The sequence below is a fragment of the Solanum pennellii genome, chromosome 3, assembly GCF_001406875.1.
Source record: "Solanum pennellii chromosome 3, SPENNV200".
Classification (NCBI taxonomy): Eukaryota; Viridiplantae; Streptophyta; class Magnoliopsida; order Solanales; family Solanaceae; genus Solanum; species Solanum pennellii.
In genome coordinates, this window is record NC_028639.1 from 70,393,530 (window position 1) to 70,411,390 (window position 17,861).

A 17,861-nucleotide genomic window follows, 5' to 3' on the forward strand; every position below is an offset into this window, starting at 1 on the left:
AGTATTTTTTTTTAAAATAGAAAGAAAATACTCACTCCGTTTCAAAAAGATTGATATAGTTTGACTTGAATAGAGTTTAAGAAAAGAAAGAATATTTTTTAATCTTGTGGTTCTAAATTAAAATTATGTCAAATATATCAAAATGTCCTTTAATCTTGTGGTCTTAAACATAACACGTGGAAAGTTAAAGTTAAAGTATTTCCAAAAAAATAAATGTTATGTCAAATGTCTCAAAATGCCCTTCAATGTCGTGGTCTTAAACATGTCACGTGGAAAGTTAAAGTTAAAGCATTTTCAAAAAAGGAAAAGAGTCATTCTTTTTAAAACAAACTAAAAAAAATACGAACATTCTTTTTGAAACGGAAGAACTATTGATTTAGAGGTATTGGTAATTCCACGTGGCCTTAATATGAACATTTTCTCAGGGACTGCTAATTGCAGAAGCAAAGGGCTAATCGTTTAATTTTTAACCACCACTTTTATCAACAAAAGTACAACTGATTTTTGAAGTTGGTTCCAATGAACATGGCGATCACTTCATCCGCTAGCTATGCGGGACTGACTGTAACGCCTCCGTTTCATGCTAGGTTTCGCCGGCAATTCACTCCGTTGGCAACTCTATCAACGCCACCAAACACCAGCAGTAGCAGCCGTCAAGCGGCAGTGGATTGGGTGGAGGAAACTGCTAGTTTCTTTGAGCTCGATAATCGCCCTATAATGTTATTTGACGGTAAAACCTTGATTCCTTGCGTCATTTTTCTTTTTACTTTAATTTAATTGGATTAGATTATACATTTTTAGAAATTATTGAAAAAATGAAGGATTTTTGAATGCTGTATATCCTTTAATCAACTAAATTTATTGAAAATTAAGAAGAAATTGAATATAGATATTTTTGGTTGCTCATTATTGCAAAACATGAATTTCTAAAAGTTCAGCCTTTTTTCCCAGTTGTAGCAAAAAGAGAATTAGGCGTTTCTCAAGCATAACTTTGTCATCATTTTTGTGTGGTCTGTGTTGGGAATTAAACACACAACACACACAAATAATCTAGAGAAAAGAGAAACGGAACACAAACGGGACACACAAGAATTTAACGTGGTTCGGTTTCCCTACTCCACGACTGTAACAGGAGGATTTTATTTCACTTGTGCTACTGTAGAATTACAAATACAAGGATCATATTTATAGGAAAGCCAAATGGTTAACCTAGGGTTTCAGTAATGGGTCGGGCCGGCTCACAAGCCTCCACAAAGCCCAACAATCTCCCACTTGGAGGCTTGAAGAATTTCAACTGTCATCCACTTAGAACACTTGTATGTCTAGTAATCTTTTTCAACTCTCTCCTGCTACAGCGGCCTTCTCATCAGTCAACTGAAAGGCCCGTTGAAGCTCCCCGAAGCTTCAACACATCAGTCACGGCTGAAACTGCCCTTGACTCGTCCTCGGTCCCTACCGGCTCCCACTTGAGACACGAACTGCCGGATCCTAGAACTCCCTGAGAACAAACACTCTCCATACTCAGCAAGAAATTTTCTGGAGACGTATCAACAGCTGGAATACTGGTTCTCTTGACCCACTGTCTTCTAGGAGCCTTGGCTGAAGCACGGCCGGTGCTCCCACTGCCACAAACGCCTCTGACTGGTCTTCCTGAACCTTTCCTTGCTCGTTCATCCTGAATCTGACCTGTGGCTCTGGGTTTCTTTCTTGCAAAGACAACCTTCTTCTGCCCACGAGATTCTGTGAACCGGACTTTGTTTTTCTTCTGAACTGGGACGGTCACTCCCTCAGACGGTAATCCGACAATATACAACGATCCTCTTTTTGTTCCACGAGCCATGACAAGATTGCCCCTCACGACCTTCCACTGCCCATTTCCGAACTTCACATGATGTCCCTGTTCATCCAACTGCCTAACAGAAATCAAACTTTTCGTCAAGCTTGGAACAACTCTGACATCCTTCAAGGTCCAGAAACCGACTGGCGTCTTCAGCACCATGTCACCCATGCCCGTAACATCAAGAGCTCTATCGTCTGCAAGCCTTACCTTTCCAAAGTCTCCAATAACCAGATTCTGCAATGCTTCACTGCTGTGGGTAGCGTGAAAAGAAGCACCAGAATCCATGACCCAGGAATCCACATTGCTCTCCGCGCAACAGATAAACAAATCCTCGTTGACGCTGTCTTCTGCAATGTTGACTTGTTTGTCTTTCTGGCATTGATTCCTGAAATGCCCCACCTCCTTGCAGTTCCAACATGTTACACCTGAGCCATCCCGAGCCTTTGACTGACTCCTTCTTCGGTTCCTGCTCCCACTACCTCTGTTATTTCCTCTGCCTCTGACGACGTTTAGCATATCACCTGATGATTCTCCAGAACTCCTTCTTCTGACATCCTCGCCAAGAACGAGATCACGAATCTTCTCAAAGGTGAATCCATTAGGTCCCACTGAACTGGCAACTGCTGTAACCGTTCCGGACCAACTGTCAGGCAATGATGATAACAGTAGTAAAGCTTGAACTTCATCATCGAACTTAATGCCAACTGACAAAAGTCTGGCTAAGATCGAATTCAATGAGTTGATGTGCTCGGTAACTGAACTGCCTTCCTTCATCTTTGTGTTCACCAACTCTCTAATCAGAAAAATTTTGTTTGCTGCAGATGGCTTCTCGTACATGTTAGACAAGGCTTCCAAGATGCCTTTCGCTGTCTTCTCCTTAAGAATGTTGAACGCAACATTCTTGGTCAACGAGAGTCGGATAACTGACATAGCTTTCCGATCCAAAACTGCCCACTCTGCATCAGACAATTTTCCTTGCTTGTCACCCAACACTACGTCCAAATCTTTCTGAACCAGCAAATCTTCAATCTGCATCTTCCACCAACTGAAATCTGTACCATCGAACTTCTCAATTCGGAACTTCCCATCTTCTGCCATCTCAAAGGACTTCGGCAATTCCCTTAACGGCGTCTACAGACAGCGGGCGGCGATTTGGACGATGCTCACGATCTGGACGCTCGCGGCTGGATCTGAGGCTCCTCGACGCGGCGGCCAACGGAACGGCGCGACGGACAGCACACGGACGACGGCTGTTCGCACCCTGCGCGGTTCTCCTAGCCGGCTGCTGCTTGAGGTTACCCACACGGTAACGGCGGCTACTCCTCCCTGCACACAGTTCTTCACACAAGAACCCTAGGTGACAATTTCTCACAGTTTGTGTTACAATGTTGTTGAAACCTCGCTCTGATACCAATTGTTGGGAATTAAACACACAACACACACAAATAATCTAGAGAAAAGAGAAACGGAACACAAACGGGACACACAAGAATTTAACGTGGTTCGGTTTCCCTACTCCACGACTGTAACAGGAGGATTTTATTTCACTTGTGCTACTGTAGAATTACAAATACAAGGATCATATTTATAGGAAAGCCAAATGGTTAACCTAGGGTTTCAGTAATGGGTCGGGCCGGCTCACAAGCCTCCACAAAGCCCAACAGTCTGTTGAAATAAATTTTCTAGTTTTTGACAAGAACCCTCCCTAGTGGCATAACTTTCTTTGTATGAAGTGCAGGTTTAGAACTTAAATTAATTGATCTGAATAAGCTAGCTAGCATAATGTTTTAGTGATTTAGGATAACATTATGCGTGAAACTGAGAAATGTTTTGCATTTTTTCTAGGTGTGTGCAACCTGTGTAATGGAGGTGTAAAGTTTGTCCGTGATAATGATAATAAAAGGTTGGTGTTTTCCCTCTTCTTTTGTGTTTGGCTGAAAGGATTTAGATTCAAACTTCTTTGCATATGTAAAAGGTTACAAAGTTGTGTAGTACCTTTTATAGGAGATCAGAGTCTGATAATTCTTGATCTGATCTCCTACCTGGTTCACCAAGTTATAAGTTGTGACTGGAGTTATGTACTAGGTCTGCTTTCAGAGACTGACCTTATATCTCACTCTTAACATTTGTTCTATTATACTCTGTTGTCTTTGCAAATGCTTGAGAGTTCTGTAGAGCTTGTATGCTGCAGCCTGCAGTCATTCTCACTAATTATATTTGGTTACTACTATGTCAGAGATATTGTATAAATGCAAATTTGATATTTTAAGCCCAGATGTCACATAGTTTTCGTATAAATTTGATCCAAAGAGAGTCTCACATAGTTTTCTTTCAGAAGATGAGTCTGCTAACGGAAATCGTCTGAGCTCATTTAATCAAGGAAATGTTATTAGCAGTCAGACTTCTTACTGTTGTCATCATCATTATCTGTTCAGTGGTTTTTTGGTTTTCTTCAAGACTATTTTTTCTTTAATTCCTCATTCTGTCGACATCCAGGAGAATTCGGTATGAAGCTTTACAAAGTGAAGCAGGGAAGAACCTGTTGAGGAGATCTGGCAGAGCTCCTGATGATATTTCAAGTGTTGTGCTTGTTGAAAAAGATAGGTATGCTGTATGTTCCACGGAAAAAAAAAGGGGGTGGGGGGTGGAAGGAAGGAAGTAAGGGGCCCGACTTTTTACATATTGGAGTACCTTTTTTCCAACTCCAACTTCAATTCAAATGTTGTCCAGACAATACTAATGTTGTAGCAACTAGCAATCATAGCAGGAGTAACTAGTGATCACTGTTTTCATTTCAGGTCTTATGTGAAATCCGAAGCTGTTCTGAAGATTATGGAGTACATTAACTTGCCTTTCCCTCAGCTAGCATTCTTCGTACAGTTTGTGCCTCTGTAAGTTTCACCGTTCTTATCCCAATCATGGTGAATGTAGGAACTTGCTTTACTTCTGTGCTTAGTTTTCCCCTCATTTTAGCAGATTCATTCGAGACTTTGCATATGATAATGTTGCCAATAACCGTTATGCACTCTTTGGCCGCTCCGAATCATGTGAGATATAAATGGAGACTCTAAGCACCGTTTGGCTGTTCTAGTTCATGTGATTATACACTATACAGAAACTGGTACTTCTTCTCTCGTGCAAGTAAATACTCTTGTGTATAGAACATATTATGACTTGCTGTTGTCTGCATATTTAGCATCTAAACTTGATTATTATTGTTGTATGGTTCTGGTGTTATGACTGGTTACAGAATAGAGAAAGAAAAAACGAACAATCTTATTAATTGTTTTATACTGAAGTTCATACTTTTTATCTAATGTCTTATTCTGTCAATTAGTTATATCTGTTATACTAGAAACTTGTGGTTTATACATAACTAAGTTCCAATTCCAATGAAATGCTCTACGATTTCCTTTTTCCCTCTAATTTGAATAGAATGTTCTGTGTACAGAGATATTCCAGCTATCAAAAAGGAAATGTGGCTCTGATTAGTTATTCATCAAAGAATATGTATCCATAAGCCTTGAATCTGATAATTCCCTAAAATAACGACATAGATGTAAGATTATAACAGTTGAATAATTCCCTAAAATAACGACATAGATGTAAGATTATAACAGTTGAATAGAATGTTTTGCACATAATAATATTGTGGCTAATGAACAAATCAAATAAAGAGAGTTACCGGTTTTAAGAAGAAGAAAAGATATATCAAGAAAAGAAAAACACAATAGTGGCTTTTGACTTCTGGGTTATTCATTACAGAAACTGTATTCCATAAGACTTGAATATAACAACTTCTTAAATAACGATTTAGCTATAATAAGTCTATAATAGTTGAGAAGAATGGTACGTGTCTCTCCTTCTCCCAATCTACTCCTTTAATAGTCTTTGTTGAACAATAAGGCATTGAGACATTAAAACTATGGCAGCAGCAGACATTTCACAGCAGGGCTAGTATGAGTGTATCTTCCATGAGCATTGATGCACTTGGCATGAACAGGGTTACCATTAACAGATGATATATATACTCGATCAACAAGTATGTTTTTGCAGCCGACAGTCTCGCTGCAGCTCAGATTTATCACCTCGTCCATCAGGGAAGTCCCTAGTATTCCTCTGAATGTTATGTCACTCAATGCTACTGCAGCTGTCTGCATTAAATTAGTCAAAACAACCAATTAGTAATGAAATTCAACAATCAGTCCCGAGTTTCCAGTCTATATATCTTTTGTTTGTTTTCTCACATCTTTTTTGCAATTGACTCGACTGGGACAGTAAAACTGGTCGAGGATGATGGGATTGTTGACTGCAATAAATACAATTCCTTCAAAAGCAATCCTCCTTGCATACCCTTCGCCTCCCTGTTCCATTCAAAATATGTTAGCTAGTTATAGTTGTAACAATTACTGCAGTATTTGTCAAGTGTAAATGACGAAAATTATCTGAGCATTTCCAAGCTGATCAAAAACTAAGTGCACATTACCTGCCAGGTCTTAATCCTTACTCCTGCTAAGGTGTCTTTCATCGTGCAATTTCTTACATTCACATCTTCCACGACTTCAAATCCTCCTTCTCCCAAGGATCCAATACTACAGCCATTAATTTTTTTCAAAGTTTTATTTAGAAGTTACAACATTCTAGTGAACTAGAATTTGAAAATTCAACAATTACCTAATACCATGGCCAGGTCCGCATGTTATGCCGCTAATACTAATGTTGGACGATCCTCCTCCTATTGCAATACAGTCGTCACCTATCATAATTCATTGCCCAAAACATGTGGAGTAAATCCGTTATAATAAGAATCAATCAAACCAGATTTTTCACTCCTGAAGAAGTGTAAGTTCATGGATAAATCAAAATGGAGTTATAGTTAGAGGTTGAGCCAGGATTTGAAGTTTAAGTTTCGGATTCTAGTTCTTTTGTATCGGACCCGTGAGCTCAACTCTAACTCTGCCCTTGGTAATATTAGTAGGGATTTAACTTATATACTTTGATAGTGTAAAAACTTTTATGAAGGGAAGTCTTGGGACAGCAATGAAAAAATTGTCTCTATATAACCTAGAGCTTACTGGTTTGAATTGTGGAATCAACCATTGGTACTTGCATCAGGGTAGGTTGTCTACACTACATCTATTTAGGGTGCAGTTGATCTTTTCCAAATCCTGCATGAAAGTGGGATATTCGTGCACCGGACTGACTCTTCTTAGTTGTAAAAGCTTTTGTTAATTCAAACTTTTACATCCTAGTCAGTTGCTTTATTTTTCAGGTTGATAGTTTAACTTATCATTACTGTGCTATTTTAAGTCACTTAACGGTGAAATTTATCAGTGTTTATAAGTTAAATTCATCGATAGTGAAAATATACCTGTTGCGATGAGAGAGTTTTGTATTTGTACATTAGTGCTACCGGAAACGTCAATCCCATCGGTGTTGAGACTATCACCAGGGGACATAATACGAATATTAGCAATGCTAACTTCATTGCAAGCAGTCAATATGATATGACTTCTAGCACTTCTAATTATCGTTACTCCCCTGACTCGAAGCTGATCACATCTTCTGAAAATCAATGCCTAAATATATTGGATAATCATCACAATACTTTAGTACATATACGTTATACACAGGAAATTTGAAAACCATTGTGTGTACTTACAGTGGGTCCTTTGCATTGTGTTTCCTGGTCAAAAAATAATAATTCCATATGTAAGAAATAAGTTAGAACTTTGAAGGCTTCTAGAGGATTTTCTTCATGAAAAACTTTGAAAATACTAAAGATTTTAAGCTTACTGGGGATGTGTTATCATTGGTGCAAGCATTTGACCACCATATATGGCCTTGGCCATCAAAAACTCCATTGCCATTTACAGTAAGATGGTCAATATTCGCAAAAGTGAGCCATGCATTGGTTGCAGCTCCATCCCATGCTGATTTTGAGTTAGGTGCAATTATATTTCCAGATACCTGAAATAAGTTAACAAAATTATTTGTCAAATCTACCCATTTTGACATTATAACTTAAATTTTTTAAAAACGATCACTTTTCTGACGAGTAATTGTAGGTGAAGGGCATCATAACCTGAATATGTATACTGGAGGGCTTGCAAGGACCATCAAATTCCGAAGGCTTAAGTAAGAATTTCTTTCTTTTTGGTATAACAAGAATTACACGACTGGATTCCGATTGACATACAGCTTCCCATGCCTTGAGGAAAGCCTGCATATATATACATGATCAAATGTTTAAAAATTGAATTCTCACGTATATGGTATTAAAAAAAACGAGAAAATTTAAGAAATAAATGTTTGTGTATACCTTTATCTTTGCCTTTTGGCTAAGATCAAGTATAGTATGAGTTCATGTAAGCCATTGATTCACACAATATTAACTCGTTTTTTAACATCAGAGTAGCTTCCTACTCGGATCTTTGCGTAAGATAAATAAAATAAAAATAAATTTTAATGTACCGGGAGATCATCAGTTCTTCCATCTCCGACAGCCCCAAAATCGATGACATTGAAAGTTTTAATATCAGCACTCCGTACAGAAGAAACTATGCACAACAAAACCAAGAAAGTTACCAAGTAAAACTGCGAATTACTAATCATCATGATCTAGGTAGTACAAGAACCATGCATTGGTAAGAATGTCTAAATCTTCTACTTATATATATAATAAATAAAGCATAGAATAATAAAAAGCCATGATTCCTTGCACTACTTGAGGTGTAAGTTACAAATCACAATAACTAGCAAACATTTTTGTATCAAAACAACTACTCCATCCATTCCATTTTACGTAACACAATTAAACCAACTAATTTCAATGTAAATTTACATATTCAAAGAAATTAAACACGATTAATGAAAAATTCATTAGACTCTTCAAATAGTAATAATAGTGTTACATAAAAAAGGTCGAAAATATGAAATATAAAATTCGTCCACCGTTTACCAATATCATTTTATTGAAGTTTCATATAAACTAAATACATATATTTGACTAACGATTTCTTTTTAATAGATCAAGTTGCTTTAATCCTCTTGGATCTCTCACTTTTTCTCGTCGATCGAAGCAAATAATACGAATTACGCAAGTAGTATTATTTGGATTTTTTAGTTGCGTTCGAAGTCTACAAAAGAAAAGAAAATACTTATCGTACGTACTATATAAATTCGAGGAAACTTATTACTCCCTCGGTCTAACTTAAAAAAATATGACACGTTTTTATATTAAGTAACAATTTAACTTTAAAATATCTATTTTTCCCTTAATGAAATAATTTATAGGCACAGAAATTTCTATCATTCATTTTAGACCACAAATTTTAAAAATCTTCTTTTCTTTCTTAGACCGTTTGGAGTTAAACTTTCTCCCGTTATAAAATGGGACAAGAGTTATATTAATTTAAATAGTGGTACGATAATCGATCCTCCTTTATTACTTCAATCGAAAGGCAAGCAACCAAAAATAAATAGAATTATAAATACCAGCAATAATGATTAACCTATATTATCCACTAGATTGATATTTTAACCTATATTACATGCTATATTGATATTGCATTTTGGGATTATAAATACCAACAATAATGATTAACCTATATTATCCACTAGATTGATGTTTAAAACTATATTGACATTGCGACCTACTTATTGTAATTCCATTTGGTTCAAATTTCACCAAGTTTTCCTGCTTACAAAAAAATATTCAGCAACGTTGGATAGATAGGAAAAGTTTGGCTCAAGGCTAAGGCAGGTAGAATTATTTGATTTTGTTCACTTATTATAATTTGGTATTTTAATAATACTACAGTAGTAATAAATTAGCAGCCTTATTTAAAAAATTACTAGAAATCTGACTTTACATTGGATTTGGACTACAAAGATTATTTTAGAAGGAATTAAAGAAATATCAAGAATTATTTCATAAAGTAGATCTGCTTGCTACTTCGTTCTAACGGAATTGATAACATTTTTTTAATGAAAAAAATCTGATTGAGTTTTTAGCTTGCTTGGATGGTTATTGACTTGTTGATTATTGTATTGTGTCGTTAATTGTTACTTTTAAGTTTTATTAAGTCATATCGTTAAATCTATCTTTAAATAACAACAAAAAGTCTTGTGTCATGTAATAATCCATTTGATCTGATCACATTTGATAATGATATCTAATACTTAGCCGAGATCTACTTATAGTCTTATACCAAGTGTGAAAATTTCATTTGTAAATTTTAACTAATTGAGAACACGCCTTTATTTAATCATATCGTCATTGAGAAATCTAACTTCTTCCAATACATCCCAAAGGATAGCATATCTTGCTAAACCTATTCCCGTATCGAATCGAATCTCGAATATTCGTCTTGCATTTTAACAATGTTATATACCAAAGTAACTAATTTACCATACCTAAGTGCAAGTGGCATTAACATTCACTTCATTTATTTATCAAAACAACACGTGAATAACCCCAAAAGAAATTGGTCAAGCCAACCTACAAATCCCATAAAACTAGGCAGGCTTTCTACGCAAGGCCCAATTCAGACAAAACAACCATAAGGCCCATAAACTCTAACCACGAAATAGCCCAGCAATTGTATACAACATAGTGGAACCAACAGAAAGCAAACTCCAGCCCAAGTTTCCGGCAGATTTCACAGCCCGTGAACGGCAGTAATTGTGGCCGTACCAAGTGTTTCCCGGGATGGCAACATTGTAGATGAAGGTGACGGCTTTCGAGTTGTAGCCGTAGATGGTAACATCATACGGTATCCATCCATCGTATCCGCTCCTGTACAGGTACGCATAACAGATCTGATACGTACATGGACCGTATACCGTATATGTATCCTTCGAACACCGCTCAAAAGCCCTGCTTGCCGGGTCATCTATCCGCGGTGCATAAACCTGGGGAAAAAATGGTATTCCGATCCGTGTTGGACAATTGAACAGTGAAATTAAAACAAATTGGAGCTTAAAGCGGTATGAGAACCGGTATTTGTTACCTGATTTCCATAAGCATCGCCAAAGGCTAAACTAATTTGGTCTCTAGTGTAAGCTGGAGAAGAGCAGCTTGTCCTTATGCTTACCGTAAATGAACAGCGTGCATTTTGTCCCTAAAATATTCAGATTAATCCGTGCTCAAAACATATTGTTTGGTTAATTAATTGATACTTGATATTGCGGAACCAAAAAGGAGAAGAAATGACTGAATCATACCTGGTGCAGAGTGGTATTGATTATATCGAGGGATGACAAAGGCTGGGGCAAGAACACGATGGATCTTGATGCTTGGACACCGGAAGTTATGGAAGCGACGGTGATAACGAGAAGAAAGAGCATCGCCGGCCGGCTGGTCATGGCTGGTGACATCGAGAACCCTCTGTTAGGTAAACTTGTTTAACCAGTTTTTGGAATATGATATGGCAATCGGCGTTTACTAATTTGTGGCAAAACTTCGAACGGCACACAACTAATGTTTAGATAATAAGGAAAGGGTATATTCGTCATTCCGTGTCTAATGAGCGTAGACAGAAGGTATCAGGGTGGCAGGTAAAACGGATGGCTGGTGCTGCAAGTAGTACAAACGTGTTTGGCATGCAAATAATATTTAAATTTAAGCATTGACAAATATACCTTATGAATGAGGTATAAATATGCAAAATATATAAAATGCAGGTGCCAGGGGTAGGATAAAAAGTCTACATACACCCTGTCAAATACAGCACGGAGGTAGAAAAAAAAGTCTACATACACCCTATCTTTTTCAAACTTTATCAGTGAAATTTCACGAATAATTGCTTACCGCATGGTAAGGAAGAGTAGTAGACTATATTTTGGAGTTTGGACACAGTATTGACTTATTCGTGGCTTTATGTATCTTAGTGAGCAAGTATATGGACATTCTATTCAAATCCAATAAAAAAAGTTTCGGATGTGTTTTATCTGATAGGGATGGCTTGTTTGGTAGCTGGAGCTGCGGTTCCTTATGTCATTTCTTTAAAATAAATACAAAATAGTCCTTATCTAAACTCTACTTCCTGGTTTAGACTTCAAGCATGTTCCTTCAGAAATTTCTGATTAGATTCAAAATTGATGATATATTAAAATTTCAGAACAAGATAATGTATTGTTGTGGCTAGCACAACTTTTAATCTATTTTGGGTAGATGAAAGAAGTTTTGGTAAAATCCATAGCGTTTTGGTGCTGAATTTTTCCTTGACTTTATTAGGGGAGGCTGGTGAGAGAGGGAAGTAGTAGGCGGCACCCACAGTAATTTATTACTGGACATTGACATATAAGCTAAGGCAAAACTACAAAGTTTAAAGAGAAGTTACATAGTTAAAAGACCATTAATAAAAACGCACAAATTCAGAGGTCGAAAACCATATTCCGTTCAACTGGAAGGGTAAAATAGAGATACAATCCTCAAACAAGTCGAAGAATGTAGAGAAGGAATAGGAATCCATTCATCCCTTCTCCGCTTTTCAAAGGTTATGGGGAGTGATTTTTCTTATCTGGCCAAGTAAATAAATCAAATTTAAGTGCTAAAACCTGCTAATAAAATTACTAATAGACAATCCATAAGCCAAATGAAGATACAAAACATGCATTAAAACTATACTTGACGTACAGAGTGCAGCTTGAGTCCCAGGAGCTTTGCATAAAAAATCTTCATCAGAATTCTGTTGGTGGTTTCAACCTAACAAGTCTCTTGATTCTATCTTTATCAATGTTTTCGAGCAACCCCTTCAAAATACAAAAAGCGGAATAATATATCATTATCCAGACAGCAGCATGTTAACAGCTTTAAGAATTTCATAACACTGAAATACTTGAGAAGATGGAGAGTTTCAAGCATGTGAAATTGTTTTATGTTACAACACAGAGATATTTTATCTTACCGTCCACACAATCTCATCCAGGCACAAGCAAATCTTTCCATACTTATCCAGGAAAAGTCTCTCCGTTGGAGGTTTTCCACATACATCCTTGATAGCAGATGTTATAACAAAGATTGCTTCAGACACTGCAAATAAAGCCAAAAGTCTATATAAAAGAATGGAAAGACAAGTTTGATGATGCTATATACAAGTGTAGAACAGACATCCCAACATATGGAAAAGCAACCTAGATAATCCCCGTTGACAAGACACCACACAACTGATGGGAAGACAACATAACCTTGATGGAGGTTTCCATAAGAACATTGGCAGACATGTAGATGTTGTGGTTCCCATGGAAGCTACAATGGGATTTGTCATCTAAGCTAATGTGGTAGAGTTAGGGCCCGTTTGGATGGGCTTAATAAAAGCAGCTTTAAAAAAGTACTTTTGAAAGTGCTGAAACTTATTTTTAAAATAAGCAGTTATGCGTTTGGATAAAAGTGTTGAAGTTGCTATGCCAAACGTGAAAAGGGAAAAATGGAAGAAAGAGATGTTAGGGTTATGTGGTAATTTGGAGATTGTATAAAAATATTAAGGGCAAAAAGATAAAAATGTGGTCAACTTAAAACAACTTATAAGCTAAAAAAAAAAAAAGCACCCCTACCCCAGCTTTTAACTTTTGACTTAAGATAAGTATTTTTTAACTTAAAATAAGTTATTTTGAGTATTGCCAAACAGCTAAATAAGTCAAAAACCAGCTTTTAAGTCAGTTTGACCAGCTTTTAAGCTGAGCCAAACAGGCTCTTAGTGGTTGCTTCCCCCCTCCAGAGAATAGAACACCTCAAGTATAAGAAAAATCAGCTCACTTATGTAATCTACACTAAAATATTGAAGGACATCAAATAAGCTTCAGATTGAAAATCTCTTTTTCGTGGAATGAACACCATGATGCAATTATGTGCACAAACTAAAAGTAAGCTGCACATTGCGTTTTAATTGCAGAAAACTCAATCATTTATTTTAGGTACACACACTCTTCTAGAGTAGATCTTGGGTAATAACTCCAATATATGATAGAGACATAGAGTCAAAACAATGATAGGAAAACTATTTAGTAAGTTGAGCATGTTTATTTTTTATCACGGCGATATCCGGGCAACATGTCCACCGGATACCTGCTACTTAGAAAACTGTCTGCCAAGACACAGGCAGATGAAAACAAACCACCTAATTTTTAACTCGGCTACATTTGAAACCTTATCTTGGACAGTATTAGTCCCTCTTCATTGACCGCTAAATACACCTTTAGGTACTTAGTAAGTTGACTTGTATTTAGAGATTTTCTTTTAATACACACAAAAGAAAGGATGATTGACTTGAAAATTAAATGGCAACATTCCAAATCATGAAATCAAATTAGTTTGGAACATTCAGCAACTTCAAAGTTCGCAAAGGCATTGGTGTTCACATAATTAAGGTCAGAACAAGTTCGCGTTCTTCAACTCAACCACCTAAATTTATTGCCAAAAGCATGCTTTAAGCTACATGAAGACGGCATAAACAGCATGTCTAAATAAAGCTTATACATATGAGAAGAAGACAACACAATTTAAAGTGTCTTTTCATCATAAATTAATTGCTAATGAGGCCTTAAAAAACTGTACCATGCATCAGGAGAACTTATTTTTTTTTTCTTTTAAACATAAAGGTTAATGACTTAAAGTGTATGTGGTACACTTACATGCAAGTTCATCATACGCATCCTTTCCTACAACATAGATGCTGACATCTCCAAGTATTGTGTATACAATGTAAACAGACCTGCAGATGATAAGTTTGTGAAAATACTACAGATAAAAACAGTCCTAATTGTTAGCAAACCACCCTTAAATACAATAATCTTCTATTAAGGTTCAGCTGAAAGGAGAGTGCTTTCCAGAAGCAAGCAGCCAATTGATATAAATTCAGTTCCAAACACTACAAAGGGGGAAACTTGGAAGCAAGCAATCTTGTTCATCCCTCCCTCCTCACCTCTCCAATTCACAGTTGTTTTTATTTATTATGTTATTTCCATTGGTCAGGAATGTTTGAAAAAATAACCACAAAAACAAATTCACATACTTGTGGCAAGCCACTAGGAGTTCTTCATTCTTAATCCCTCTAAGATTCTCCGCACCTAGCTTAACTAGGAAAGACCTCCAATGCAGACGCTCCTCTGCTGGTACTCCATTAAAACTGCAAGAGAAAAAATTAAAAGAAGTCATTCCTGCCTGGAAAAGAAAAACTAAAAAGTTGTTTTCTGTACGACAAATAAAAGCCCCTTTCCCACTGGAGAACTTTGATTGAAGGAACAATAGAATAATTATCTCCGTGAAGGGATTATTCCATTAAAAACAAAAGAAGAAAAGGCACTGTCCCATATGTATATTGATGCCATGAACTCTTAGTGCAATACAAATTGAAAAAAGATAATGGAAATCTTCAGATTTTAGTACATGATCTAATGTTTCAAATTTTTGGACTCACTTAATTTCAGAAAAATGACACAATAGATGAATATTTCATACATAGCATCAATAAATGATAGTCAAAATAGATGAGCGCAACATTAGTATTTTTTTTAAGAGTGTACATTAGTATTAGTACTATGAAATAGGATGATCAACATCAAAGTGATGAGTATCTTTTTAAAATGGCGGTAAGACCAGTGATTTTATATGAGAGTAAATATTGGGCCTTACACAAGATGAACATAGAATGCGACTACAAGATGGATGACGACTATAGAAAATTAGACAGTACTAAAATGATCACCACCAATAGAAGGACAAGTAGCACACATAGGAGATGATGATAAATGGTTCCTTAGATTGGTCTGGTCATGCCATATGAAGACCTCCGTATGTATGAGTCGGTAGGTAGCATACCATGAAAGCAGAAGGTGCTTAAAGGGCAGAGTATACCTAAAATTACATTGAGAAAAATGTCTGAAATGATTCTTATAGACAATAACAGAAAGTCCATTTATTAGTTCCAGTTTTTGCTGGGACTTAATTCAGTCGGTAGAGAATGAAGAGAATCTAGTGTTGAAGAAGTCTAAATTATGGAGTTATTGGATGTTACAACTTACAAGTCAAAATGGATATTAAGGATCTCTATAACCAACCACAATTCAACTAGCTTAGAATGGAGTCGTATTGTAGTACTAGTAATCATAGGTGTTTATCAAAAGCCACCCCTCAAGTCATAAAAATTCTAGAGTATGGAGGAAATCAACTTCAACAAACACACACAGCAAAAGAAACAAATTTCATACAGAAGATTTCTTTTGCTCGTTCTTTATTCTCTTCATTAAATGCTTTCCTCTATCTTCCTCCACTTGTGGTGTGCTAAGAGGAACTTAATGCACCAAGGATGTAGCCTAGTGGTGACCGTAGGTTGAAAACATTTTGGTGGTTGGAGAGTGAGGCATCCGATGGAATTAGTCGAGGTGCTTAGGAGAGGGAGGCATCACATGGAATTAGTCGAGGGGCGCCCAATCAGTCCCAAGACACCTATTATAAAAATTAAAAGGAACTCAGGCTAATATGTGATATGGAGAAGCATCAATTTAATGGAATGCAAAATTGAGCTTCTTCCTGAATGATTTCCAATCAAACAGAACAAAGCCCCAAAAAAACAATAAACTAGAGATCAGCAGATCTTATGAAACAGATACCATAAGCAATAAATAAAATTTAATAGAAAGCGCATCGATTTAAACAGGAAATTCTCAAAGTAATATTTTACGGGAAGAAATGAGTATGTTACCGTTCGACGAGGATGTTGCCCTCAGAGTTGGAAAATAAGACCGCCAGAAGCATTTTCTAACCCTTATTCAAATGCTATTGTCTGCTGATCTGATCACTGATCGGAAAACTCGGATCAGAAATCGCGTTTTCAGGCGTTGAAGAATTTTGACTGCTAATTCTATTTTGACCTTTGTCTTACCGAATACTAACTATTTCTTTGTCTTTTCTGTTTCTTTTCCTTTTTGAGTCGAATAAAATAGTAACCATTTATCTTCTTGTAATTTCATTTTGTTTTTGTTTTTTAAAAAGAGAACTCTCATTACTGGGAAAAAAAAAAACTCTCATTAAAACCTTCAAAGTTATACACTGAATAATGTTTTGGTAATTATTTTTTTTGCCACATTGTTTTTGTCTTTGGCTACCTAAACTATATACATCTATATTGATGGGTAATATGTATAAAAATAGTTATTTATGCTATTTGATTTAAATTTTTATGAATTTGAAAAAATCATACTTTATTCAATTTTTGATTTAAAGAGCTTCACTTAGGTCCTTACTTATAAAACGGTTCTTTCATCAATGATGGTTATGGTCCATAAGACTATAACACTCAAAACTCGAGAGTGATCTCGTAGAAAGGGGCTAGAAGTGTTTATGAATATTTCATATTGCACTTGGTTCTATTCATTTACATATCTAATCACTATCAAGTTTATGAAAAAGTTAAAAAGACTTTAATCTTTAATCTTTGTTTTTCGTTTTCAGGCGGTTATATATTGTATATATAATTTTTGATGTTTTCGTTATTTTTGTTGTTTATTGATGATTGGTTATATGAGAAAAACAAAAAAAAACCATTAAACAAAAAATACATTTTAATAGTTTCTTTTGTTCTCCTCGTATAATCAATCATCAATAAATAACAAAAATAAGAAACATAAAAAATTATATATACAATACATAACCACCTAAAAACATAAATTATATATTTTCAGATGTTTTTTTTGTTCGTTACTCGATTAAAAATCAATTGTATACTTGATGATTGTATATAGGTAACAAAGTGGTATATTCATCCACTTAGTATTAATATGCATTTATAGTTATGTTATCCCCTTCAGTTTATACATATTTAAAAAAACAGTGCATGCATATTTAAAAAATCAAACACTTTATGTTTTCATTCACTTATAATGTGTAAATAATGTATTGAGTATTTTTTTTAAATCATGAACATCATGTATGCATTGCATTCATGTATAGATATTCGTGTATTCATTCACTCAAAATTTGTATGTATTTCAGATTATTTTTTCAGTGTGTATTACACGT

General features: G+C 35.9%; 4 protein-coding genes and 1 pseudogene across 6 annotated transcripts; 2 read left to right on the forward strand and 3 right to left on the reverse strand.

Annotated features, from left to right (window-relative positions):
* Nucleotides 1-433: 433 nt before the first annotated feature.
* LOC107012551 (DCC family protein At1g52590, chloroplastic) lies at nt 434-5,152 on the forward strand. Of its 2 annotated transcripts, none has more exons than XM_015212421.2 (5): nt 434-730; nt 3,686-3,743; nt 4,337-4,444; nt 4,639-4,731; nt 4,814-5,152. In XM_015212421.2, exons 1-5 carry the CDS (start codon nt 520-522, stop codon nt 4,896-4,898), a joined length of 555 nt encoding a protein of 184 aa, XP_015067907.1. In that variant the 5' UTR covers nt 434-519; the 3' UTR covers nt 4,899-5,152. The 2 variants fall into 2 exon arrangements, with proteins under 2 accessions (XP_015067907.1, XP_015067908.1); XM_015212422.2 differs by having other exon boundaries at nt 437-730; nt 4,817-5,138.
* Nucleotides 5,153-5,351: 199 nt separating this feature from the next.
* Nucleotides 5,352-8,617, reverse strand: LOC107013827 (probable polygalacturonase At3g15720). Its single transcript, XM_015213703.2, has 9 exons — nt 8,315-8,617; nt 7,926-8,063; nt 7,637-7,810; nt 7,503-7,526; nt 7,212-7,419; nt 6,515-6,596; nt 6,327-6,432; nt 6,088-6,204; nt 5,352-5,994 (listed from the first exon to the last, which is right to left on the reverse strand). Exons 1-9 carry the CDS (start codon nt 8,456-8,458, stop codon nt 5,764-5,766), a joined length of 1,224 nt encoding a protein of 407 aa, XP_015069189.1. The 5' UTR covers nt 8,459-8,617; the 3' UTR covers nt 5,352-5,763.
* Nucleotides 8,161-8,292, forward strand: LOC114076602 (annotated as a pseudogene).
* A 1,616-nt stretch (nt 8,618-10,233) lies between the features above and the next one.
* Nucleotides 10,234-16,774, reverse strand: LOC107015439 (TSET complex member tstD-like). Of its 2 annotated transcripts, XR_001456344.2 has the most exons (8): nt 16,546-16,774; nt 14,857-14,970; nt 14,477-14,556; nt 12,754-12,878; nt 12,483-12,598; nt 11,069-11,420; nt 10,855-10,965; nt 10,234-10,756 (listed from the first exon to the last, which is right to left on the reverse strand). XR_001456344.2 is itself a non-coding variant. In XM_015215704.2 (5 exons), exons 1-5 carry the CDS (start codon nt 16,596-16,598, stop codon nt 12,527-12,529), a joined length of 444 nt encoding a protein of 147 aa, XP_015071190.1. In that variant the 5' UTR covers nt 16,599-16,773; the 3' UTR covers nt 12,183-12,526. The 2 variants fall into 2 exon arrangements, 1 of the variants encoding a protein (XP_015071190.1); XM_015215704.2 differs by lacking the exons at nt 10,234-10,756; nt 10,855-10,965; nt 11,069-11,420 and having other exon boundaries at nt 12,183-12,598; nt 16,546-16,773.
* On the reverse strand, nt 10,260-11,309 carry LOC107015438 (embryo-specific protein ATS3B-like). Its single transcript, XM_015215703.2, has 3 exons — nt 11,069-11,309; nt 10,855-10,965; nt 10,260-10,756 (listed from the first exon to the last, which is right to left on the reverse strand). The coding sequence occupies exons 1-3, from the start codon at nt 11,219-11,221 to the stop codon at nt 10,421-10,423; spliced, it is 600 nt and encodes a 199-aa protein (XP_015071189.1). The 5' UTR covers nt 11,222-11,309; the 3' UTR covers nt 10,260-10,420.
* Nucleotides 16,775-17,861: the final 1,087 nt, after the last annotated feature.

What these genes read in the sequence shown, in the direction of transcription:
- LOC107012551 (XM_015212421.2), top strand. Translation starts at nt 520, where the DNA reads ATGAACATGGCGATCACTTCATCCGCTAGCTATGCGGGACTGACTGTA. An exon ending in GTGCTTGTTGAAAAAGATAG is followed by an intron (nt 4,445 to 4,638) that starts GTATGCTGTATG and finishes TTTTCATTTCAG; the next exon opens with GTCTTATGTGAAATCCGAAG. An exon ending in TTCGTACAGTTTGTGCCTCT is followed by an intron (nt 4,732 to 4,813) that starts GTAAGTTTCACC and finishes CCCTCATTTTAG; the next exon opens with CAGATTCATTCGAGACTTTG.
- LOC107013827 (XM_015213703.2), bottom strand. Translation starts at nt 8,458, where the DNA reads ATGATGATTAGTAATTCGCAGTTTTACTTGGTAACTTTCTTGGTTTTG. An exon ending in GAAGAACTGATGATCTCCCG is followed by an intron (nt 8,064 to 8,314) that starts GTACATTAAAAT and finishes ATATATATGCAG; the next exon opens with GCTTTCCTCAAGGCATGGGA. An exon ending in CCAATGATAACACATCCCCA is followed by an intron (nt 7,527 to 7,636) that starts GTAAGCTTAAAA and finishes TTTTTTGACCAG; the next exon opens with GAAACACAATGCAAAGGACC.
- LOC107015438 (XM_015215703.2), bottom strand. Translation starts at nt 11,221, where the DNA reads ATGTCACCAGCCATGACCAGCCGGCCGGCGATGCTCTTTCTTCTCGTT. An exon ending in TCAATACCACTCTGCACCAG is followed by an intron (nt 10,966 to 11,068) that starts GTATGATTCAGT and finishes TGAATATTTTAG; the next exon opens with GGACAAAATGCACGCTGTTC. An exon ending in GCGATGCTTATGGAAATCAG is followed by an intron (nt 10,757 to 10,854) that starts GTAACAAATACC and finishes TTTTTTCCCCAG; the next exon opens with GTTTATGCACCGCGGATAGA.
- LOC107015439 (XM_015215704.2), bottom strand. Translation starts at nt 16,598, where the DNA reads ATGCTTCTGGCGGTCTTATTTTCCAACTCTGAGGGCAACATCCTCGTC. An exon ending in GGCAACATCCTCGTCGAACG is followed by an intron (nt 14,971 to 16,545) that starts GTAACATACTCA and finishes TTTCTCTTGCAG; the next exon opens with TTTTAATGGAGTACCAGCAG. An exon ending in CTCCTAGTGGCTTGCCACAA is followed by an intron (nt 14,557 to 14,856) that starts GTATGTGAATTT and finishes TATCATCTGCAG; the next exon opens with GTCTGTTTACATTGTATACA.